General features: G+C 51.5%; 9 protein-coding genes across 9 annotated transcripts; 6 read left to right on the forward strand and 3 right to left on the reverse strand.

Moving 5' to 3' along the window:
* Positions 1-484: 484 nt before the first annotated feature.
* Positions 485-1,466, forward strand: POX_g08587 (Protein N-terminal and lysine N-methyltransferase efm7; the record flags this gene model as incomplete). Its single annotated transcript, XM_050117358.1, has 3 exons — positions 485-598; positions 649-1,323; positions 1,389-1,466. 3 exons carry the CDS (start codon positions 485-487, stop codon positions 1,464-1,466), a joined length of 867 nt encoding a protein of 288 aa, XP_049965502.1.
* A 441-nt stretch (positions 1,467-1,907) lies between these two features.
* On the forward strand, positions 1,908-3,254 carry POX_g08588 (uncharacterized protein; the record flags this gene model as incomplete). Its single annotated transcript, XM_050117359.1, has 3 exons — positions 1,908-1,913; positions 1,970-2,323; positions 2,376-3,254. 3 exons carry the CDS (start codon positions 1,908-1,910, stop codon positions 3,252-3,254), a joined length of 1,239 nt encoding a protein of 412 aa, XP_049965503.1.
* A 944-nt stretch (positions 3,255-4,198) lies between these two features.
* POX_g08589 (uncharacterized protein) lies at positions 4,199-6,070 on the reverse strand (the record flags this gene model as incomplete). The annotated part of the gene is made up of 3 exons (XM_050117360.1): positions 4,199-4,874; positions 4,941-5,204; positions 5,286-6,070. 3 exons carry the CDS (start codon positions 6,068-6,070, stop codon positions 4,199-4,201), a joined length of 1,725 nt encoding a protein of 574 aa, XP_049965504.1.
* A 3,575-nt stretch (positions 6,071-9,645) lies between these two features.
* Positions 9,646-10,936, forward strand: POX_g08590 (uncharacterized protein; the record flags this gene model as incomplete). The annotated part of the gene is made up of 2 exons (XM_050117361.1): positions 9,646-9,872; positions 10,015-10,936. 2 exons carry the CDS (start codon positions 9,646-9,648, stop codon positions 10,934-10,936), a joined length of 1,149 nt encoding a protein of 382 aa, XP_049965505.1.
* Positions 10,937-11,444: 508 nt separating this feature from the next.
* POX_g08591 (uncharacterized protein) lies at positions 11,445-12,422 on the forward strand (the record flags this gene model as incomplete). The annotated part of the gene is made up of 1 exon (XM_050117362.1): positions 11,445-12,422. The coding sequence occupies one exon, from the start codon at positions 11,445-11,447 to the stop codon at positions 12,420-12,422; it is 978 nt and encodes a 325-aa protein (XP_049965506.1).
* Positions 12,423-13,851: 1,429 nt separating this feature from the next.
* POX_g08592 (Protein efr3) lies at positions 13,852-17,460 on the reverse strand (the record flags this gene model as incomplete). Its single annotated transcript, XM_050117363.1, has 2 exons — positions 13,852-17,149; positions 17,246-17,460. The coding sequence occupies 2 exons, from the start codon at positions 17,458-17,460 to the stop codon at positions 13,852-13,854; spliced, it is 3,513 nt and encodes a 1,170-aa protein (XP_049965507.1).
* Positions 17,461-18,639: 1,179 nt separating this feature from the next.
* On the reverse strand, positions 18,640-19,068 carry POX_g08593 (Mediator of RNA polymerase II transcription subunit 31; the record flags this gene model as incomplete). Its single annotated transcript, XM_050117364.1, has 1 exon — positions 18,640-19,068. One exon carries the CDS (start codon positions 19,066-19,068, stop codon positions 18,640-18,642), a length of 429 nt encoding a protein of 142 aa, XP_049965508.1.
* A 976-nt stretch (positions 19,069-20,044) lies between these two features.
* POX_g08594 (Tannase) lies at positions 20,045-21,799 on the forward strand (the record flags this gene model as incomplete). The annotated part of the gene is made up of 1 exon (XM_050117365.1): positions 20,045-21,799. The coding sequence occupies one exon, from the start codon at positions 20,045-20,047 to the stop codon at positions 21,797-21,799; it is 1,755 nt and encodes a 584-aa protein (XP_049965509.1).
* An 871-nt stretch (positions 21,800-22,670) lies between these two features.
* Positions 22,671-23,039, forward strand: POX_g08595 (uncharacterized protein; the record flags this gene model as incomplete). Its single annotated transcript, XM_050117366.1, has 1 exon — positions 22,671-23,039. The coding sequence occupies one exon, from the start codon at positions 22,671-22,673 to the stop codon at positions 23,037-23,039; it is 369 nt and encodes a 122-aa protein (XP_049965510.1).
* Positions 23,040-24,003: the final 964 nt, after the last annotated feature.

Here is a 24,003-nt window from a genome sequence, read left to right on the forward strand (position 1 = left end):
AGGGCTGGCCTCGCAAGGATAAGGACGTGCAAGTTGGCCCGAGTTCCCTTCATCTCCAGGCGAGATGGAATATCTCAAAGAGGATCTTGCACGTACTCGGTGAGGTGTCCACCAATATCAATACCACAGGAGTTCCTCCTTGACAATTCGATTCTCTTCCCTAGCAGCCCTAACCGAGTCAGAAACCACAATCAGTCCCCCCTGCACACAGACGGTGTTGAAAAACACAAAGGAAGACACTCTCGAATTGAGGCTACACTATCCAACTCTTTTGAGATTAACCCGCTCGTTTGAGCTTCTCCGGACGTCACTCCTCTCGCTCAATGTCCCCGCCAAACAGACTCCCTTATCGATAAGCGATTAGGAGAACACTGATCGATCGATAAGCCGATAAGCCGATAAGCCGATAGGTCGATAATTTTCCGTCGCTCTCGCCAAAATGGACTTGCGACGGAGCAACTCACATCACGCGACGGAATAAACCATGGAAGACGATCTAGAGATGGGAGACCTCTTCAAGGACCCAGAAGGGTTCTATGAGGAGGAGAAGCCACCCACTTTTGCAGAGCACCAGATGCTTTGCGGCAAGACGGTGCGCGTGCGTCTGGTGGGCAGCCACCCACTTTACGTATGAACCCCGCGCTGCAGGCGACCAAACCCGCTCAAGTGGCTCCAACGCCGCTGAGACGATCGACGAGCCAAATTCTGACAACGTACACCATTCTCTTTCTCTTACAGGGTAACTTGCTTTGGAATGCCGGTCGAACAAGCTCGCACTACCTCGAGGAACACACAGATGACCTCATCCGCGACAAGGATGTACTCGAGATCGGGGCCGCCGCGGGGGTGCCTAGTATCGTGAGCGCCATTCAGGGCGCCCGCACTGTGGTCATGACCGACTACTACGATCCCGACCTGGTATCAAACATGCAGTACAATGCCGACCTAGCCTTGGACATGATTCCCAAACGGGCAGACTCCCAAAAACGACTGCGGGTGGAAGGATACAAATGGGGGAACCCGGTCGAGCCCTTGTTTGCACACCTGCCTGTTTCGCCCCCAGGGGAACCGGCCGGGTTTGACGTCCTGATCATGGCAGATGTGATCTACAACTACCCCGAGCACGCAAACTTGGTCAAGACCATGCAGCTTACGTTGAAAAAAACGCCCGAAGCGGTGGCATTGGTGATCTTTACACCGTACGAGCCATGGTTGCTGCCTCAAACCGAAAAGTTCTTTCCGCGGGCGGAAGAAGGTGGATTCGCCGTGACCAAGATTTTCCAGAAGATGATGGACCATGTGCTGTTTGAGAATGACCCCGGTGTAAGTGATCCTCCATGGTGGTTAACCTCGATCGCGGCTGAATCGGGAGCTTACGCGGACCACAGGATGAGATTCTTCGCAAGACGGTCTTTGGATATGAGCTTCGATGGAAGCCAGAACATTTGGACAGTCGTTCATCCTAGACCCTGTGAGTATATAATCAATCCGTTTGGATTGTATGAGTCAAACCTGCACCGAGGCAGTAGATACGAGATCATATATCTCAACTTGGGTGAAAGAGGTCTGCATAGATTATCTGTACCTTTGACCTTGCATACTGTACAAGAGCCCTCATCATCTTGTAACCTCCCGTACTGCATGAAAGCATACCTGAGGGCGAGTCTCAGCAATTATTTGACCCCGCGACTCAAGACATAAGACTTGATCTGGATCCGTCAACACTCGCCTACCACTCCCTGCCCATACTTGCGAGGCCGCTGACTGGACGGCCCCCACCACGGCGAGGCGGGCCTGCGGAGTCACATGTCCTGCGGGCCGCAACCCCGCGAAACGCAAAAAAAAAAAGATCCAAAAGAAAAGAGAGTGTAGACTAAGACTCTCCAACACTCATACGTAATTTCATTATGCCGGTACGTGTCCCTTATACTCAAGCTCTCATTCATCGTGCACGCTCTCATCTCCTTAGCTCGTCATTCTTACCGGATACCCCTGCTCCGGCCTGACGTACCGAGCAAACCAACTCGCCTCGCTGATCGAAAAGGCGCAAGATGAGCTCTTCGCGTCCACCCAGTCGGGGACTGCCCCTCCACTCAAATCACGGTACAAAGTCCACGTCGTGGCTTCGCATGACAAGTCACATCCGAGAACGGTGTACGATCATGCACGTACCGAAAAGGAGGCTCGTGGCGTGGCCTATGCGCGAGCGAAGCGTGTGCTCGCGCGCGACAGCATCGTCATTTTGGATGGAATGAATTATATCAAGGGCTGGCGGTATCAGCTATGGTGTGAGGCAAAAGCTTCAAACACGACATGCTGCGTGGTGAGTTTCCGAATCTCCTCGGACTGGAAATTGGAACATGTGAACTCAAAAGGCCGTTGTCATGCAACAGGTCCATGTCGGAACGCCGATTGACCAGTGCGTCGCCAACAACGATGCTCGGTTGCGCCGCCAAGAGGAAAAACAGTCTTCAGCGACGACTGAACCCAACGCCGACCCGAATGATCCTGTCGACGAAGAAGAACCGTACCCACCCGAGCTCCTCAACAACCTCATCTTCCGCTACGAAGAACCCAGCACCCACAGTCGCTGGGACAAACCCCTCTTCACAGTCCCCTGGCCTGATTTAGAACCCCCTGTCGCCGAGATCTTCCAAGCCCTCTCCGGCGTTGCCCTCCACCCTTCCACTGACGCCAGCCCCGAAACCCCCATCCCTTCACTCACCGAATCCCTCGCATCCTCAACAATATCCGACGCCGCCAGCACCACCACCACCGGCCGAGCCTTCAACCGCGGTCCACAATCCCTCCGACCCAAAATCGTCCCTCACCAAGCCACCGTCCAAGCCGTCGCGACGGACTCGGGCGCTCTCTACGCAATGGAAAAACGCACCACAGCGGTCGTCAATGCCATTCGCGCCTTTACACAGGCCCACCCCTCGGCGGAAACGGCCCTGGCACAAAGTACACATCAAAAGGGCATTGCGATCCCAGTCCCCGACGCTTCGATCCCCGTCGTAATCCCTGCTCATGTTGCAACGACGGGGACGACGGATGAATTGGCCGGCGCGGGCGGGATTCTGGCGTTGCCAAAATTGCAGCGCATGCGGCGGCAGTGGATCAGTTTGAATCGCAAGTATATTGGTCATGGTCATGGGGCCGGACAGGGGTCCTTGGCCCCGGAGAAGGTTGCGGATGCTTTTGTGCGGTTTTTGAATCATGAGTTTGGTGGGTTGGAGAGTAATGATGTCTGAGACGATACAGACAGGTTCCGATTGATAAAGAGATGGGGGTATGGGTGAAAAATGAGTGGTGCGCCGCCTTCTCCTTTGATTTCCCCTTCTACCTTGTACGTGTTGAGCGCAACTTAGAGGCCTTGCTTGCATTCTCCAGTGCCTTCTTACAAACTGGGCTAGGTCAAGTTGATTATACAGAGTAGTGAATACCAAGACTCGGAGAAATGATGCGGGCTTAATTGGAGATCCTAGTGGAAAAAGACTATTTTTTTTAATATCAATCAGAGTGAAAAATCAATGAACATGATTGCGCTAGAAGCCAAGGCAGGATAATTCAAAGGCAACAAACAACGGGATATCTATAGCTTGGCAGGGAAGGGAAAAAAAAGACAAAATTAACATCAACGCGAAAAGAAACCATCAAAGGGTTTAAACAATCTTGCAATAAACGCGAGACTGCCGTATATACCGCTTATCCAGAAAATATCACGGGTGACTTGACCGACTTCCTTAGAAGGGCCATTCGTGGAAGCGTACTGTTCTCGTGCACCGAGTCGATCACCCGCTTTTTCGATCACTCAAAACCATATGGTCCCGGTTATGAAGCGTGTTCATGGGGTATGGCCTAGAAGTGAGATCTCGGCCATTGTTGGATGCCGTGAACACGCGCAGAGGAAGCACATGACAAATGTTTTTGCAAGCTCTTGCGCGCTTCTCATCCTTGAAACCAAGTCTGCTCAGAGACGTCTTGGTATCTATGGGGGTCCAAAAGCAACCAAGGAAAGTTTATCACAAAGATCAGGGCGAAGGAGCCCCTTTCCGGTCGCAACATGGCCCAGTCCGCAGGAGGAATAGCAATGAATGCCACCCGATCGGTATGAATTCCTTGAATGGAACTCATCCTGGGGGCATTGGAGGGGAAGATGAAAAGAGGATGAAAAGAGAATCCAAAGAGAGTCTCTTCACGCAGGCATACCGTTGGAGATTCGAGAAACGGCGTGTCCAGCCTCCAAATGGCGATATTGCAGACCAAGGGTGTACAGTTCCTGCAGGCTAGCGTTGACCTTTTCATGCAAGGAGATGTCCTGAGGCGTGATCTTGTTCAGCTCTTCTAGAAGACGAGTACGGCATTTGTAGTAGTTGCGCTCGGCGTTTTGGAGACGCTGAGTGTTTTGGACAGAAGCCTGGGAGACTTTGGCCGAGCTGGACTGGGAGTGAACGGAGCGGGTGCGCTTCATAGTGGGAGCCGGAGTGGCATCCGTGACACCTCGGCGCTTACGGCTGGTGGAGGATGAATCCTTCTTCTTGGCCGGGGCGGTGGATACGATAGCCTCGGGAGAGCTGGGTTGGGAACCGGCCTGAGAGGTGGGCTGCGAGGTGGGTCGCTCACACGAGACATAATCGTGGACGCGCTTCATGTGATCATGCAGGTTCCATCGACGAGGGAATCCAAATCCAGGCACGGAGCGCTCACAACCCTCGAACAGACACAGGTGGGGGCATTCTCCGTGGCCGTGCATCCCATGAGCCTCACGCTCGTGGCGGAAGAGACAAGCATTGGAAGAGAATCGCAGCATGTTGTCCACGCAAGAGGCATGTTTACAACGGTAAGGCTTCAAGTGGGAGTCCAGGTATTTGCTATTCGATGGGTTAGCGAGTTGAAGGATGAAGAAGTAAACCATTCTCTTAAGGCTCAAGACTCACTGGTAGGCACATTTCTGGGTGGTCGGGGGGTGAGAGCAGGGCTTCTCGCCAGCGGCGAACGGGCAGTGATATTTTCCGTCATTCTGAGGAGCCAGGTGGTAGTAGTGGTGGTCTCGTGGGTTCCGGGCCTCAGCACTGTCCTTGGACTTGGGGCGAACAGAGTCTCTCACGGGTAAACCGGGGAAGAATTCCTGCTCAGGCTTGACCTGTGATTGGGCAGCGGGCAATGTTCCTCGACGAGAGGGCTTGGATGGCCGAATGGTCCTGTACCGAAAACGAGTCACTTGTTAGATCGGACGAAATTGGCATCAAGAGTCGAGAAGAGCCCAGAAGACAGGGACCTACCGGTTGGGATCCTTCTCATTGAGAGGAGCGGAAATGGGGAATAAAGGTTCCACGGGATTAATGGAGTGGCCCATGGGAGAGGTCGTGAAGTCTCCAAGGAAAGAATCATCAGGTGCAAAGAAAGATGTGAATCCCGAGTGTGAGCATGCAGACGTGATGGGAATGTCATTACTGGCCTCCGTCAAAGGTGGAGAGACCGGCATGGTCTGGTAGAGATTGGCTGAAAGCTGATCCAGAGTAGTTCCGGGGTATTGACTATCGGCCATCATGGCATTCCATGATTCATGACCGGCGATGAAGTGACCATCGTCAGTGTGAGCGCTGAGCGCGACAGACTGAGCATCATCTGGAGTACTCGATTGCACGGAAACATCATTATCCATGGAAGAAAGGTCCACAAACGAGTAAAAGTCTCGTGGCATGTCCTGGTCATGTAGCTCTGAGACTGCTGGGAAGTCCACTCCTGTGTACATCACCTCACTTGGCCCGACAGTGGGGGTCATAAGCTGTTGGGATAGTGAAAAGGAAAGCATTTGCACCTGTGGGGAATCCTTGGATGACATGGCCTGTTCTAGGGACTCTGAAGTGTGCATGCTCCATTCTTTCATGTCCGGGATGGTTCCTTGGGTTGAAGGTAGAGAGCACAGAGACGCAGTGTCTTGGCTCGAGAGATCATCATCCTGGAAAGTTCTGGGGGCCATATGTGATGAGCCTGAGACCATGGAGGTCTGTCTGGATTGAGAGAGAGAGACAAGCTCTTGGTCGTTGCTGATCCTGGGAGACATTGTGCATGTGTAAATGTGAAAGATCAAAGTCTGTAGAAGGTGAAAACACATCAAGTCAGTCAATTACACTTTCACAAGACATGGCAGCAGAATAGCAAAAACATTCAGACAATGATGAAAGAAAACGAGAAGAAAGCATTGTGTAGGTCCAGTCATCCACGATTGCGCCAGCCAGCCTAATGAACGTTAGTCTTCGGATACTTTTAAATATTGATGTTTCACAAGTGTTGACGCACCAGTATTTGAAAGAATTGATTTGCGTCGTGTCGGGTCCATGGGTTGATCCTTCGGTACAGATGGTCCATAATGCAGGGGAAAACAAAGTTCAGTGGCAATCCGGGAACATGAAGTCGCAACTATCATCAGTAACGCTTGCGTCCACTGGTGAAACAAGTTACGCATCGGGAAATGCGTACGGATGAAGACACCGTCGATGTGGCTTCACGGGAAGACATCAATGATAATCATCGAGGAGGCCACAGGATCGAATCCATTGGGATAAGAGGCCAGAGGGTGAATTACGAGAGATCAACGTCTCCATACACCTTCTGGGGGGAAATGAGCAACACATTAATGCTCAGCGTCGAAGTATCCAGCTATACACCGACCGAGTCCCTCAATAGGACAAGGCCAGGTTCAGGGTCCAAGGGAAGAGGCGTTTGTATTCCAGGATAGAGATTGCAGAACAGTCCAGGGTCAAATCAGGCCAGTAAATTGTCCAGTCACGGTTCCAATCGCTCTTGGGTCCAGGCTTGGACCAAGAGGTGTCAAAAGTCAATCCATGGGTTGAACAGGTCCTAGGGAAGAAAAAGAAATCCATTGGCAATAAAGATAGTTGGTTTGAATGAGTGTGCAACATTAAACATCACTCAAACAAAGAGTTCGATCACTTAGCGGGCGCTAAGACATCCTCGGGGAAAAAGAAGCGTCATTCTTTTGTTCACACTGCCAGAGGCAGGTGGGCAGAGGGAGTACCACGCCAGTACGAAGTCGAGGTTTTGTGGTCCAGAGGGGTGTCCAGGAAGGTTGTTATGGCGGTCCAGGCGATAATCCAGGGAGGAAGGCTGATTGGAAATGCAAACAAAAACAGATTTCTGACAAACGCAGAAAAAAGGAGAAAGAAAGCAATGTCAAAAAGAAATGCGATGGAGGACTACCTGTTGCTGGGTCGGCACTAAGTGCAGACTGTAGAGAAGCCCGGGGCAAGCACAAAAACAAAACGATATCCAGTCCTGGGGAAATGTGGTACGAAATCCTCGGGTAATAATCAAGAGACCAGGGCAGTTGGCTTCAAGAAATAACTATCCTGAGTTCCGGAGAGAAATCTTCTTTAGTCGGATGGCGGGAGTCGATGGTTGATGACTGAACTGCTGGGTGTACCAGGCACTGAGTACACACACAGGTTGAGTAAGAAGGATGACAAGTGATCTGACGTCCACGAAGATAAAAACACAAAAGGGTGTTTGCTCGGTTGATGATAGTTTAGGAGAAAATTTAATACGATCTAGCCGGAGGAGGGGGTCAGCGCCTTTTTAGCATGCCCAAAAAAACACCGTGCTTTTTCCCCCCTCTCTTTCTCCTTTCTTGTGCTGCGCACCCGGATGGCCTTGGTGTCTCCGCGCGAGCATGGCGCATGGCCATGCAGTATTAACCCTGTTCGCCTTGCTGCTGGCTCTGCTGGCACCAGTCAGAGCGACAGCTGGAGACCTGCCAACAAGCGGTGATGACATCGGCTCCGTCTGGTTTGTAAAATGGACCAGGTGGACACGACGGATGCGCCCCGAGTGGATCAAGTTCCCGGGATTGCAACTAACGAGGGAGGGATCGGTGCTCCCTTGTGGTCGCTGGTGGTAACTGTTGGCCCACGGTCAAAGTTTCAGCCTTCCAGCGGTGAGACTAGCGCCCACTCCCCGGCCCTTGGCATGGACACCGTTCAGCATCAAGAAGGCATGATTGGATCTCGTTGCGGCGCTGACGCTGCAGGATAACAACCAAATTGGACGATCGGCAGGTGCGCCGTCACGTATTCTGATCAAACTCAAGACCCGTGTGGTGGAGAACAGCCAACGTTGCAAAGCGGACCGCACAGCGTGACGCGCCGGGAGCACCAGCAAGACATTTGAAAGGGAAAGAACGGTCGTCGTCATCCCTTCGTTGGATGGGAGAAGCGCAGAGAGGAGTGGGAAGTGAGGCGATGAGGAAAAAGAAGACTACGTGAGGACATGTGATACACGATGGACGAATTGCATGATACGACGTGATGAGACTCGGTAGTGGCCGGGTCAAGTCAAGCAAAGATGGAGCATGATCGGACTAGCGGCGAACTCTAATCTCGGAGCGAGGCCTTTTCGAGAGCAGGAGACCGTCTGGTATGAATCACTTGAGCATACGGGGGAGAGAGAGAAGGAGAGAGAGCAAGGAGACACGGAGACATAGAATTTCAGGGATGGATCAGGGAAAGACAGGGGCCAAGCGACATAGATTATTGCTACCTAGATGTGCGTTTGGATAGAGATTACAACGATCGCAATCGGAAAGAATGTTCTTTCCGTGGATCCAGTACAGCGGGCCGTAGCGGACCACTGACCCACGTTGGGCAGCACTGCAGCACGAGTTGCGAGATGAGCAGAGAGGCAGATAGTTGCCCAACCTCACAGTAACAGCGAAGCTACTCTGACGCATCCACCCACGTGCCTTCCTGTTTGGGAAGGCGAAAGGCTTGACTGGGAGCTGGAACTGATGAAGACACGCTAGAATTTGGACTAACTCCAGTGTCCACAAGACTGCAACAGACAAGTCCGTGGGAGCGATGATATCACCAGTCGCATCACGACGCTCGGTTCTCTAGGCAGCTGTGTTAGCTTTGGATTCTAGTCCAGCCACGGGCAGTCAAGTTTGGCAAATCAAGAATATGACAATGGAGATCAGATAAAGGTGAAAGATGGATCAAGGTTTTCGTTCAGTAATCCGAAGATTTCAGGTGAACTATGCTTTGGTAGATTGGTTCATCATCCAGAGTAAAAAGGGGAAGAATAGGGGCCTTCAACGAGTCTGGGCCATCCCCTGCAGGAGAAACCCATACTGTGCAAAACTTTGCTGAGAGCGACAAAAGCAAATGCTAAAAGACGAAACGGACAAATTGGCTTACCTGTGATCTGCAACCCCTAAGCCAGCACCGTTGGCCGGCTTCGAGGGGAGTAAGTATGATGTTTCAGTTCAGACCTCCGGTCTCACTCAAAGAAACATCCAGAATAAGAAGCCTGGGTTTATGACAGTCCAAGGCACCGATGGGACATGCACATTGGCGTCCGCATCGGTGTGACTTGGCTGTTGTTTGTGAAGAAACAAACAGGATGGGACTTGAGCCGAGCCTCGAATATTTTTTTTGTGTGTTGTATCACGTGATGTATTTGTCTGCTTTGCATCGTTGTTGGATCCTCAGGCCTTCCACACTCAAGAGGTCTCCACATGGAGGGGGCGGGATTATATGGATCTAATAATGATAGACTGTCCGTTTCCATGGTTGAATTCACCGTCTTAATCTTGACTATTGCTGAATTCCAAGTTCCAGCCCGATGAATTGGACGGGAGGACAGCTCCACCGACATCTGACCCGCCCAGGCAATCTGACTCAAGCTCAAAAGCAGCATTTTTTCCGATCTCGCCAGCAGCCTGTTCACGATGGGATGACGCGTCTGCTCAGTAACAACGGCTCAAACTTGGATACGAGAGACGGTGAGAGGCAGGACAATGGCATCGCCACTGTGGATGGCAATAATCTCGAACAGGGCAGGACTGGAGAGTCAGTGAAGTGAAAATGATCCCACTCCGTTTTCCGGAATCCTACACCGCATATCAACTTGTTTTTACCTCGATCTCCACTAGATTGCCCGACACCCAACGCTGAATCTCCAAGACATTGCACTGACCTTTCAAGAATGCAGAGCTAGTTGTGACAAGGTCTCGACGTCCACTCTGCCGTCCAACTCTTCCAGCCGTGTAGAGCAGGCTCGTCATCTGGAAACCTTGAAACGCCGGCTGCTCGAAGACCCTGACTGGGCAGCGGTCACAGTTGCCCGTCCCTTGGAAATTCAATTCGCCTCAAAGCAAGAGATTGAGCGGTTTGGCAAGCGCCGAAAACTAAGTGACAACGATCGCCACCGTCTGCTTACAGCACATGCAAATGAGCGACAGTGGACGGTACCGTTTCTGGAATCCCCTTTCATGAGGGGGAAAGAACCATCCTCGGATCAAATTCAGGATAGCATCACTAGACAGCCTTTCGGCGATGGCATTCAGATAACACACAATCAACTTCGACCAGGCCATGAACGTGGGTCTAAGAGACAACCAGACACCTCAAGCCCTCCTAAGTCCGGACTCCTTACTGATACAAATGACAATCCCAAATCAATACCAGATCAAAATACGAGCTGGACCGCTGGTCCAGTCGTGACTTCGGCTGCGGCTCCAGACATTTGCAAGAGTCGATCCATCGGAGATTGGGGAATTATGAGAGATACTCCCCCATACTCAGATTTGCGGCAATTGCATCGATCTCTGTCCGGTGTCTCTTGTAGCCCTACTGAAATACTGCCAGTTTCCTCAGGCCTCAACGCGAGTGAATCGCTACTCACCAGTGACACTCAAAGCTGGCTTCCGCAACCTGTACGCCGTAAATCTCCCAGCAGTTCCCTTGTATCACGTGTGCGAGCCACTGCGTCTTTGTCGCCTTTTCACCGTGCACTGGAAAGATCGTGGGAAACTCTTCCTCCACTGTCTGGTGATAGTCATCCCCCGGCTGCTGTAGAATTTTTCGGGCAGCAGCTGCGAATGCGTAGCATTGATGAGACCGATAGTCCATGATTCAGAGGTTATTTATGACAAAGTCCAGATTCACAGAGATCCTGTATTCAGAATTTGTCAGACAGCTGGCAGGACTGTCATAATCTTAGCAGACAATTCTGTCATCGTTCAAAAACACGCTAATCAATACATTCCTTGCGTCTCCAGACCCCAAGGTTTGTCAAGGCAGTTCAAGAATCCCACCACTGGTTGTGATGTCTCTTCATGTCAAGAGCGTAAAAGAGCACGTTGTGAGTCTACATAGTGTTGAGTGACCCATGTTGTACTTGCTGCTTTGGAACTTTCGGTGAACCCCAGGTACAATGGTTGTTTTGTTATGTGCATCGAGATCGCCCTCTGTTTATAGGAAGAAGCCTCGAAATTCAGGGACCAAATCACTCTGATTGGATGTTATCCGCTACTTGGAATGACGTCACGTGCCAGTGACACCTTGTCTCATCGACAACCGTTTCCTTCTTGTAGCGGCTCGGCTTGAATGCAGTTCGAGTTTAACACAAGAGTCATCACAATGAAAATTTTCACATTATGGGCTGGGCTTGCGGCCGTTGCTTTCTCAGCTAGCATCAGCCGTCCTTCAGCCTCAGGCCATGACGACGAAGTCCAGCTCCCTCTCGTTATTTGGCACGGGCTAGGCGATGACTTTGAACGCGACGGCCTGAAAGAGGTAGCCTCTTTGGCCGAGTCTGCCAACCCAGGGACATATGTGCATATCATCAGATTGGCAGAGACGGGAAGCGGTGATCGCCGAGCCACCTTCTTCGGGAACGTCACGGAGCAAATCGAAACCGTCTGCGAGCAACTCGCGTCAAACCCGATCCTGAGCACCGCCCCGGCAGTCAACGCCCTTGGCTTCTCGCAAGGAGGGCAGTTCCTGCGTGGCTATATCGAGCGCTGTAACAACCCTCCTGTGCGGAATCTGGTCACATTCGGGAGCCAGCACAATGGCATCTCAGACTTCCAATCCTGCTCGCTGGGCGACTGGCTTTGCAATGGAGCCGAAGCACTTTTGCGGTCCGGACGCTGGACTGACTTTGCGCAGGGCCGCGTGGTTCCTGCTCAATACTTCCGTGATCCTACCGAGTTAGATGCATATCTCGAGAACAGTAACTTCTTGGCAGATATCAACAACGAGCGCGAATTGAAGAACGTGGACTACAAGAAGAGACTGCAGTCTCTGAATATCTTTGCCATGTATATGTTTGACGATGACACGGTCGTTGTGCCAAAGGAGAGCGCTCTGTTTGCCGAGGTTAACTCCACCGACGGCACGGTGACCCCCTTGCAGGAGCGACCAATTTACAAAGAGGACTGGCTGGGATTGAAGGCCCTTGACGACCAGGGCAAGCTTCATTTCAAATCTGCTCCCGGTCAACATATGGAATTGTCAGAGGAGCTGCTCAAAAAGACCTTCAAAACGTACTTTGGTCCCGTTGATGAAGATGAATCGGCCTCGTTGCCACGATTGTTGGCTCAGCCGGGATACTGATCAATGTTGTCGCTCTCCAAGTCCACGCCTTTTTTGTTCTGTTCTTTCCTCTCGTCAGGGGTGCTCGAGCCATTGTGTCTCTGCTCATCAGATGGATATGCTTATCAATCATAATTGTAAATTGATAATATCATGCCTCTCACTGGGCCGCCAGTACGGACCTGAGATGTTGCCTTTCATGATGCAGCTGAAAGTGCCACGGACCACAAAATCCAAACTTAATAAGACCATTGGTCTCGAACCTCTGCCTAGTGAAATTGACAGTTTTTGAATAGGTAAGACCTTGAAGCGCTTCATACAGTTGGAGCTCGTCCCTTCGAAAAAGTCAGTGCATACTCTACGTTCAATTAGGATTTGCCCAACACTGGCTGATAAACATAATTCCAGGAAAGTAACCAGGTGAAAGTCTACTACTTTTAAACCTCTTTTCCAGGTCAAATTTCTGGGTATCCAAGTGGAGAACCTCATACATTCTATGGGGAACGAGTAAGAACAAAATACAGCCCGCTGCAGCAATAGGGTTGGAACAAATCCTACCCCCCGTCTTTCCCGGGCAAGGGACCCACAAAATATACAATCGACAGATTTTATTTTATGTCTGGTGGGTACATCCATTATGCTTATGATTGCTTCGATAAGCAAAAATCTAGAACACTTTCCATTTATGTAACAATCTTTCTCTAACTTATATTTACAATGACGTTTCCATAGTAACGTGAATCCATCTCCATACAAATCATGTAAATATATCGAGAAATAACTCACTAAAGAAGGGGATGTGGGTAGTTTTGCGGTAAGATTGCAGTCAATCCTCGAAGGTTTTGACAGTGTTCGAACTACATCCAACAATGGCAATGAAGCGCACTATGTCCATTCGAGTACTTCTATGGGCGTAGTCTTCTGGTGCTCAAATAGAATTGATCGGGAGGCTCTTGGCTCTGCACAAGAGCTGGAGAGAGAATACTCGATAATTGAGTGGAACAAGAAAGAAAAAAGAAAGAAAAAAGAAAGAAAAAAGAAAGAAAAAAGAAAGAAAAAAGAAAGAAAAAAGAAAGAAAAAAGAAAGAAGGACTTTTCTCACTGAACCACTGAACCGGCGATAGAGAGAAAATAAACACCTCGAAGACGCTGGCCCTCAGGATAAGGACAAATCCCAAGACACGAGGCTTCGCCTCTCACGCTTGATCAATGGGAGGAGAGCGCTTCGTGGAAGATCCAGCTAGGAGGTGTAGAGACTGAGCAGAGTTGTTTACTTAGATTATGGCGCTCCGAAGGATCTGAGAAGTATAGGTATTTCGAATAGATAATAATCATGTACAGGAAAATTAGAAGGAACATGCGGATAAGCAAATGTGACAAAACTGGGACGATGGGAAAACTGTACGACCCATCGCCGACTATACATAGAACGGGCATGGTGGAACTGCATTCAATATGGAGGTCGTCCGAGGCCACCCCCACTAACTTGCCGGCGGCTCGAGTAACTGTTAGATGTATCTGCTTGGGAAGATGATACCGCGGCAGATGGACGATCACCATTGGCAAGCGATGTATTACCGGTTGAAAGGAAACCGTCGAGTAGTTTCTTCAACTCGTCGCGTCGAGCGAAGTCAAGAGGAGGCTCGGGGCCGTTGAGTGCCGCGTCTCGATAGCCATCAGAGTATCCAAGCGCAATGTTGTGACTTGATCGACTCTTGTTACGATCAAGGGTCTTTGAAGCTCGACCGTTTCGGAAGGAGTCTGATTTTGGAGCGGTTTTTGATGATTGTTGAGAATCGTAAGGGGCGGTAGATGGGCGATCGGTAAATGTCAAAGACCGCTGAGAATCGTTCGGGAACCCTCCAGGAATTGGCAAAGCACTCGGAGTGGGAAGAGGGGTGTTATTCTCGGAATCTTGATCTTGCTCGGTGGGCGGTTCATCTTCTGGTGGGATGACGGTAGACATAAATGCCCGTGGTGTCTCAGTTCCACCATTCTCAGACGGGCGTTGAGTCTCATGGTCCATTGCGGAGACGGCATCTTGATCCGCCTCCGAACCAGAATAGGCGCCGCTCACCATACTTTCACTCCCCGAGGACAGTACGCTCGCATTAGATGCACCGATTTGGCCGCGCAGCGGACTGCGTCGACGAATATTAGCTTCCGTATTAACAGATAATACCCGCCGCAGATCAGTGACGCGGACCGGCGACGCTCTGCCTGAGCTAGTCTCTGGACTGTAAGAGATATCAGGGACACTCAAGGGATGATTGAGTCCCAGGGCCGAGCCACCGGGGGAGCCATTCGCGTTTCCGTTCAAGTGACTGTTGCGGGTCATAGTGCCACCGCGGGACCCGGTGAGGGACGCAGTCCCGGCACTATCTTTCTCCACGGCGGCAAGGCACGCATCGCGAGACCAAGGTGACAGCAAATGCTCTTTTACAGGAGATGGGAGTCCCTTCTCTTGCTTCGATGGCTGTGAGCCGAAACTGTGGGTCAAAACCGGGAATTCGAATCCTTGGCTTGCCGATGTTTGGGGACTTTGCGGAGCAGATGCAACCAACTGGGAATAAGCCTCTTCAATGCCCTTGACTAGCCCGTCAACGTCCCTGAACGGCGTGGGGGTGAAAGAGTCCGAGAAACCATCTGCCATGACCTTTTCATCCATAGTGATACTATCGAGGCCAGTGGGTGGAAGCTTGATCCTGGAGAACCAATGGCCCTTGTTCTTGCGGCTTTCAATCTCTGAGCGAACCTTATCGCCAGCGGATGTGGCTTCGAGATTGAACTTCTCCGCTACAGCGAGCAGGTAGCCGTGGACCAAACTTCCGACGTTGACACGCGCTGCAGGGGATCCCAACTCTACAGAAGTAGACAAGTCTTCTTGCAATCTCAGGACCATGGGTAGCCCAAACTGGGCTGCGTTCACGCCAAGATTCTCCACAAGGCTGACCAGCAGAAGATACAAAACAAGCACTTCCGATCCCGTGGCTGAATTGTCAAGAGCGGCGTCATAGATAGCCAGGTGTAACAGACGTAGGAAATTACACTGTGCAATAACAATTGCGCTTTCTCTGTGATTCGCGGATGCAGTTCGTCGGTTCGGTGATTTGTCCGAAAGTTCGGCATCTCGACGTGGTACTGGTTTTTGCAACCTAGGGAGATCCATGCGAACCTTGAGATCTTGCTTGGTGGTTTCCAGCTGGAGCCAGGATAGGAATGCGTCAGCGTATGCATGGCGAACTTCTGCATCGCCGTCTCGAAGCAGACCATGAGTCCCTTCCCAGACATGAAGTCCCACTTGATTTCTGGCCTCTGAGCCCTTCATGGAGGTTGGTGTTCGGAGGTTGGCCACGACAAGAACGGATTTGACGGCTCGAAGCGCAGTCACCTTCGCAACCGGATGAGCAAAGATCTCACCATACATCTTCTCTCCGTTCGGCTGGTCTGTCTCTGGATTTGTCGAGCCTACCCCTGAAACACCCCCAGTCTCATGGACGGTGGCTAGGGAAGGCTGAATGGTGGTTTCGTAGCCAGAGGCAGACTTGACATGACGGAGGATGGTACGCATCATGTCTGCAACTTGGTCGCCGTAGTAGTTATGCGTTGCAAGATTGCCGATGCACTGCTCCACCAGAGTAAGCATGGCTTTTCTGTTTTGCGAGATGGGTTGCGCGGTATCGTTCGTCAAGCTCATGCTCTTCTGAATCTCACCCTCGACCCCGTTGACAGGAGACAGCAAGTCAGACATATATCGCATCAGTCCGAGGAGAATATCCATGACACTCAGACCGATCATATTGACTGGGGATTTCAGAAGCCAATTGACGACGGAGAGAATGGTGAACGACGACTCCAAGGTATCTTCCCTTGGCGGCGTATCATCCAAGAGATCCATCGCCATCATGAGGATGACGAATCGGACCTGAACCGGGCACCAGGTCGCAACTAACTCAATGAGGCTCGTCGCCCAATTGCCCGATCCGTGGCCAACCTCGTTCGATGTCTTGGAGCTGGGGGTCTGCGCGAAGCGCTTTTTGGAAATGAACCGAAGGATCTCCGTGGCCGCTATGCGAATCTGACCACGACTACTACCCGAGACGATAATTTGCTCCAAACAACGCAGCGCCAGCAGCCTCGAGTCCATTTCCGCACGTCTATCGGCGTCAGCGGTCGACTGTGCGGCCAGCGCAGGGTCTCTTTCCGCCGCGTCAACTGTATTCACTGTCGCAATGCTGACCCGGCGATTCAAGCCCGTATCGCGAGTGTCCTGGTCGGCCTCTGCAAGCCTGGCTTTCAATGTTCCTAGCACATTTTCTTCCGAGGAATAGAGGTTCTCGAGAATGACAGGCAGAATAACGCGAAGAATTGACCCTCCATCTGCGGCTAGGCTCTCTGAACTCACAATACTCCTGATGGCGCGCAGTCCAGCGTTGCGCCACCGTAATGAAAGTGGATGACCCAATTTGGGCACTGAATAATCCGGGGAGTGCGGATTCGCAAATCCGGCATATGTTTCAATCACCTGCCGATACTTGTTGGCGAGCCCTTGGTCTGCTGAAATGACGGCTGGGTCTTGATGACGGCAAAACGTATTAAACGTCGCAATCGAATCCTCCACCATGGAAATGTCGTGAGACTGTTGCACGTTCTCGATGATCGATAACACATAGCAGGCGTAGATGGGCAACTCGCGGGGAACTTTTTCGATGAGCGCCGTCAGGATATGAAGCGCGACCTGGACATTTCTAGTATGGAAAACGCTGTCAGCATTTGCTGTGATCCCGAGCTCGAGACATGGGCATCTTTTCTGCATCAATCCATCCTACACACGCTCAACTTACCCCAGTCGACGCCTCCAAACATCTTTGGCGACCCGTTTCTCCAGAAAAGCGCCCACCTTTGTCAATTTGCTGCGGCGTGTACTAGCATAGTACAACAAATAGGACAGTTCGCTCGGGTTTGGCTTCACTTCGGCCACCCCCTTCTGGTATTTAGGGTAACATTTCAGGGTCAAGACCTGGTGCCGCGGGCGACACGACTGGCGTACAGACTCCATGAGGCACAGACTTGAGGCGATCTCGGAGTGGGATCCGCCGCAAAGCTGGAAGATCGCGACGTTGGGGTGGCTTCTGAATGACAGATCAAAGATGAAACACGCAAGAGATTATCGAGATGCCGTGTGGGCCATGAGAAGGTGAAGAGGCGGGCTGAGAGGAGCGGACAATTGGGTGCGAGTGCAGTCACTGTTGGACGGGAACGGGGGCAGTGCGATGAGGTAGTTGGCGGCTGATGATCCCCAGGGGGTGGGGTCTCTCACCAAATTTCAGCCCTCGACCACGAGAGCAAAAGGTTGCTATGCAATTGCTATTTGTATAGCCAATCTGCATGTGCAAAGAAATAAGATAAAGACAAAAGGAGCATTCAAATGAGATATTGTCGCCCGATCTTCTCTCTTAATTTCCACAAGATAGAAGGTCGGAAATACGTAGGAGACCAACATCAGAGAGGGAAAAAAAGTTTCGGAACAGAACACTTCGATGCGGACCGTAATAATTGCGCACGGTCCAGTACTGTTTCCCCAATACCACCACGTCCCAAGCACTAGATCACTAAGCATTACAAGCCATCATTATTGACTGCATTTGATCAAGTATGGAAGCAGCGGGCGATCAACGTAATTATTTGGAACTTGCCATGTAATGTTGGCGGTAGTTTACATCGATGGCCTCGGGTAGTTGCCACATGGGTTGACGCATGCGGCACGATCGCATTGTTGCTGTCCGCGTTGACAATCGATACCTCTGGAAGATACCTACCAGTGCGGCTGATTACACGCATCCTCGGTCTTCGAGGGTGCCTCTCCACCCCGAAATACTGCAGTGACGCCCATTGGCAAGCATGTCCCAACCGACCACATCATGAGAGAAGTGAACTTTGGAGAAATCAAATAAAGATGATCGGCACTTCGTCTTGAGATCCTTTGATCGACAAACTGGTGCCCTCTGCCGATCGACTGAATGCCTCGGTCGCACATGACGCCCTTTCTGGGTAGCTAGTAGTTACCCACTTTTTTCAAATCTTGGGCTTGATTGAATTCAGGTGATCGCTGGCGTTTGCCGAAAATCTGATAAGGGGCATGGTCTCGAGAGGGTCATGAGAATTGCCGTGTCATGAAATGCCTGGAGATAAGTTGAAATTGGTCCCGCAGAAGCGATTGTCTGCGTCCAACAATGGATCATGTGTGTGTCCCATTTCCATCTTCTCCCTTGTCCTCGCTTTCGTCCTCCTTTGGCGCATTGTCCGTCTGCACATTCCCAGCCAGACTCTCAATGACATGAGGCAGAATGATGTCGCGACGAAATCGATCTTCTTGAAGCAGCCGCAAGGCGCGCAAGGTTGGACCCGGATGAGTGAGGAATTGAGCGTACTCGGGGGTCTTCCAGTATGAGTAGAGATAGGCCAAGTAGGCGGCAAATGCTTGTGCATCCGGCGCTGAGGTGGAATTGTCGTCGTCATCGCCTTGGGCAACGCCGAGAAGATTTGGGTAAGTGACGGCCAGGTAGGAGAGGTAGTAGGGATTGGCCAAAGACGACACAAATTCCAGCTCGAGCGTGAAGCGTAGATTCGATTTTGTGGGAGGGGGGGGGTCTTGCGCCGGTTCCATGCTTGCGATAGACGTGTATATGTGAGGCGTGTGAGCCTTGGAAAAGAATGAGTGATGATGCAGAGGAATAAACACTGATGGTAAAATGGCAGAGTAGCCTCCACTTGTGCTTTCGAACGACCTGCCGCTCCGCGGTGAAGCTCGCATTGGCGTTACAGCCTGAGGTGTCGAGTCCTTGTGGGCCCGTGCCAAGTGTGGATCGGCTGGCTGGTTTCAAGGTACCACAAAAAGTCCCCACGCAGCCCTTGTCTACTGTCTATCTCAGGCACGTCCTCCATATTGATTGTTTGCTTTGAGTGCTTCTCGACATCTTTCGATCCGATAAGGGCTTGTTTCTTCTTGGCTGTCGGTACTTCCCCGTGACTTCGAAGCTACCGGGAAAGATCTTACCAGAACCAATCACGGCTTGTCGCCACTAGCATTGACTTTGACCCCACGATATCCACTTCCGAGGTCCAAAATGTCTGTCGACTCATCACCCTTTTGGGCCATCTGGGACTATAGCTCCTGGAGCTTCCCCGTCTTTGAAACGTTGGCTATCTGCCCTATGCGAATGGGTAGCATCTCTCACTTGCACAAGAGGAGCACAGTCTGTCCTCACCGCTGACGGTAGGCCTGGAGAATTGACTGCAGCAGGGTTCCCATGTCTCCCCACAATTTGTTCCAGGGGATTCTCCACACAACTAGGGAAAATTATGACCGTTCATCCGAGCTAACCCTACGTGAGCAATATTCCGTTCCTCTTGGAGTGATCATGTCTGAGATATGAGGTGAAGACGGGGTCGTATACAAGGAATTCGGCCACACTTCAGGTACGCCGGATGTGAATTCATCCCGGCGGGGAACCTAGACGTAGTTCATGGTGGGAGTCCTCTCCATGCAAATGGCATATATATCAACGGGCGCAAGACCTCTCTGGGTTGGTTAGGGCAGACTTTATTCTCTTTTGCTTGCCATTGATAACACAGGGCTCATCATGCGATCTCACTTGGTCTCGCAGACCTTGGCCCTGGCAGCGGTTGCCTCGGCAAGCGTCACTTCTGCAACGTCCCTCGAGGACATTTGCACGGCAGATTACGTCAAGTCCAAGCTTCCGCCTTCTGACTTCATCCAGGGCATCACCCTTGACCCTTCATCGGTCACTGCAAATGCCGTACACAATGCCTCCGTCGGAGCAGCGGCAACCTTCTACCCGGCAGCGACATTCTCTTACTGCAATTTGACGCTGGCGTATTCACATGACAGCCGCAGTGGTGATCGAGTCCTTGTTCAGTACTGGCTTCCTGACCCCGCTCAGTTCCAGAATCGATATCTCTCAACTGGAGGTGGAGGCTATGCCATCAACTCCGGAACCGAATCGCTGCCTGGCGGGGTTATGTATGGTGCTGTGGCTGGTCGAACCGACGGTGGATTTGGAGGCTTCACGGTGCAGGCCGATGCGGCAATGCTCTTGGCCAACGGGACCTTGGACTATGAGACCCTGTACATGTTTGGATTCAAGGCCCACTGGGAGCTGAGTAAGATAGGGAAGCAGCTCACGAGAAACGTTTTCAACATGGACGACGGCACCAAACTCTATTCCTACTACCAGGGTTGCTCTGAAGGAGGCCGTGAAGGATGGAGTCAGATCCAACGCTTTGGGGACGAATGGGATGGCGCCGCGATTGGGGCTCCGGCTTTCCGCTGGTCATTCCAACAGACTCAACATCTGTACTCCAACATCGTGACCAAGACTCTGGGCTACTTTCCACCACCCTGTGAGATGGACAAGATAGTCAACGAGACGATCTCAGCTTGCGACTCTTTGGATGGGTTGAAGGATGGAGTGGTCTCCCGATCAGATCTGTGCCAATTGCACTTTGATATTTCCAGCGTGGTTGGGCAGCCTTACTACTGCGCTGCTTCGCCGGGTGGTTTCAGCTTTGGGATGCGAACATCTGCTACCCCCGAGCAAAAGGGAACGGTCAGCAAGGAAGCCGTGGAGGTCGCCAAGGAAGTGATTCGTGGCCTACGCGACTCGCAAGGTCGACAGGTGTATCTGTCATATCAGACCGCGGCGACCTTTGCCGATGTCAACACTCAATACAACACTTCCAGCGGGAAATGGGAGCTCTCTGTCAACGGACTCGGCGCAGAATTCATCGCACTGCTGCTTGACAAGAATGGGACCAATTTATCCAACCTCAATGGTGTGACCTATGACACCCTCAAAGGTTGGATGATTGGTGGCATGCAAGAATACTATTCCACTCTTCAGACTACATGGCCCGATCTCACCCCGTTCCATGAAGCTGGCGGCAAAGTTATCCACTTCCACGGTGAGGCCGACAACAGTATCCCGACTGCGTCCTCGGTCCGATACTGGGAGTCAGTCAGGGAGATCATGTACCCTCATCTGTCTTACAAAGATGGTGCCAACGCCTTGAAGGATTGGTACCAACTCTATCTTGTTCCAGGCGCCGCCCATTGTGCGACCAACCCTCTGATGCCCAACGGTCCATTCCCGCAGACAAACTTGCAGGTTCTCATTGACTGGGTCGAGAAAGACGTCAGGCCCGTCACTCTCAATGCGACCGTTCTACAGGGAGAGCATCTGGGTGAGAATAGGCAAATCTGTGCCTGGCCTCTGCGACCCATGTGGAAGAATGGAAGTATGCGGTGCGAGTACGACCAGAAGTCGATTGACACATGGCACTATGATCTGAACGGTGTGCCAATCCCAGTATACTAAATCATTTGGATAGGAAAGAGAGTTCTTTCCCGTGCTGGCTTTGCTGTTCCCGAATACTCTTAGCTTGGCCAGGTAGCCCTAATAAAATCTCAGGCGGTCAAATCGGACGATAAGGCCGTGGTCTTACAAAGAAAAGCTTATTTGATATCTCGCGCAGTCGAAGTGGAATACGATTCGACGGTAGTGCTCCCGTGAGCATCTACATGACCAAATTGAGGTGTTCTGGGACTCGGCGTTGGTTGTCGGATGACACGGCCAACAACCTTGTAGACCTTGCTCAACCCAACGGCCCAGCCAGGAACACAAATTACAAATTTGAAACTTTCCATGCAATAGCAGTAAGCCGTCTGAAACGCGGACACTTTACCGATTCTAGTTCAAATGACTCGTCGATTTTCAGAACCTCAAGAGCTTCACTCAGTCTCAATATCACAGTCATCAGATCTAAGCACTCGACCTGTTCCACCAAAATCTGGCCGATGCAAAATATGCATCTTGTTGCTCGTTGGGGACGAGAAAAGAAATTCCAATGGTCAGACACGACTCATGAGCGAATGGAAGCCCCCGGAAGCCTCATTTGTATTTTTGGAAGTTGCTCAGAGTCGTGACCGAAGGTCACACAGTGAGACATAGTTCAGCGGCACAACCTCTCCCCTTCCGCTCCTTTGGCTTCCTTAACGCCCGGCCCTGCCCGGGGGGCACAGGGGCGAGGAAACCTGCAGGAAACCCACACCATCGCGCTACCTCTAGTCAATCGACCATCTTTATTGGTCAAGTTTCGAGACTTGATAGCTCGGGCCGCAAATTCGCTCCATGAAGCCACACGGGGCGATTCAGAGGAGCGTAGATCTCAGGAACCGACATAGCCGCAATGTCGTCATCTCTGTTGAACTTATCTCAGAAGAGCCCCGACGTCCACACGTACTCGGTACGCGCTCATGAGACCAGGATATCGGCAGTGCGGAAGATCTTTCATTGCGTGGTCATCGATGACGTTTTGAAAATCGCGTCGTATCGTCAACGGGGAATTTTGGCATGCTGGCCGAAGTCTTGTCGCAAGAATCTGGATCGGGTGTCACAACTCGCCCGATCCGAGACCACGCGAAGTATCCATCTTGGACGCGCAGGCCGAAAGCAGACTGCCGGAGAGAACAAGCGTGGCTGGCGTGATGACCCTTCCCGGAGTCGCGTGTCGCTATCCGTCGGCATGCACGCCTACATTCCAACCCAGATACAATGACATCAATCCCAGAGATCGTAAGATTGCCCTGGAATGCCAATGCCATGCCATTCAGCTGGGATCTTGTGTTGCACCAGGCTTGAAGGACTCAGGCATGTCGCGCTTCCACTGACTATCATTGGCCGATTCTTTTTTTTTGCGGGTCTTTGATTGCTGGAATGAAATTGTCATCGCGTGTTACATTTGGGTCTAGGCCATGGTATCTGAGTACGAGTACTACTGCCCAGAATCTCAATCATGCTGACTGAGCTGAGAGGCGGACTCTCTGGCCCTTTCGACCAGACACAGGGGAAAAGACGGATTACCAGACGGTCTATTTTTGGTTCTCTGCTGTGACCACCCATTGAATGACGCCAAGTCCTGAACCGATTCACCGCACCGCATGGACCAGCCCGATGTTTCCGGGTATTTCTGTGCGCGAAGGTGGTACTGCAGTAGGTATCTGAGGATTGTCGGAGGGATGACCACTAACCTTATTTGACTACGGGGAAACGTTTGTGCTGTGGATGGTCATGTGTACCTGGAATCTCTTGGCGAACCAGCCGATTCCAGGATGGCCAGCCATCCTGCCCTCGACACGGAGCCTTTTTGGAGTCCTTTGAACCCCAGATTATTTGCTTGGCAGAAAGCCAGAAATTGATCCCACGGAGTAAAAGTGTGGATGGACCACTCGAGGAGAGAAAACGCACTGCCGTTTTTTCTTTCTCTCGCATGAGGCTCCCGGGCACTGTGTTTTGGTTGTCCCTCGACTGAGAAGAGGGAACCCCAAGGTATTGATGGAGGCGAAATTGTACAAGGACACCGACCTTGCTTGATTGATGGATAGTATCTACCATACTCGATATGCAGGCACGCAGTGCTATAGCACACCAGAAGATGGTCCGTTCTCGATAAAAAGACATTCCTGGGGTCAACTCACCGAGAGCAAATGGATGCCTCCCAGTGAGCCAAGCTTCGTCGTAAA

This window comes from Penicillium oxalicum, chromosome VII (assembly GCF_001723175.1).
Source record: "Penicillium oxalicum strain HP7-1 chromosome VII, whole genome shotgun sequence".
Taxonomy (NCBI): domain Eukaryota; kingdom Fungi; phylum Ascomycota; class Eurotiomycetes; order Eurotiales; family Aspergillaceae; genus Penicillium; species Penicillium oxalicum.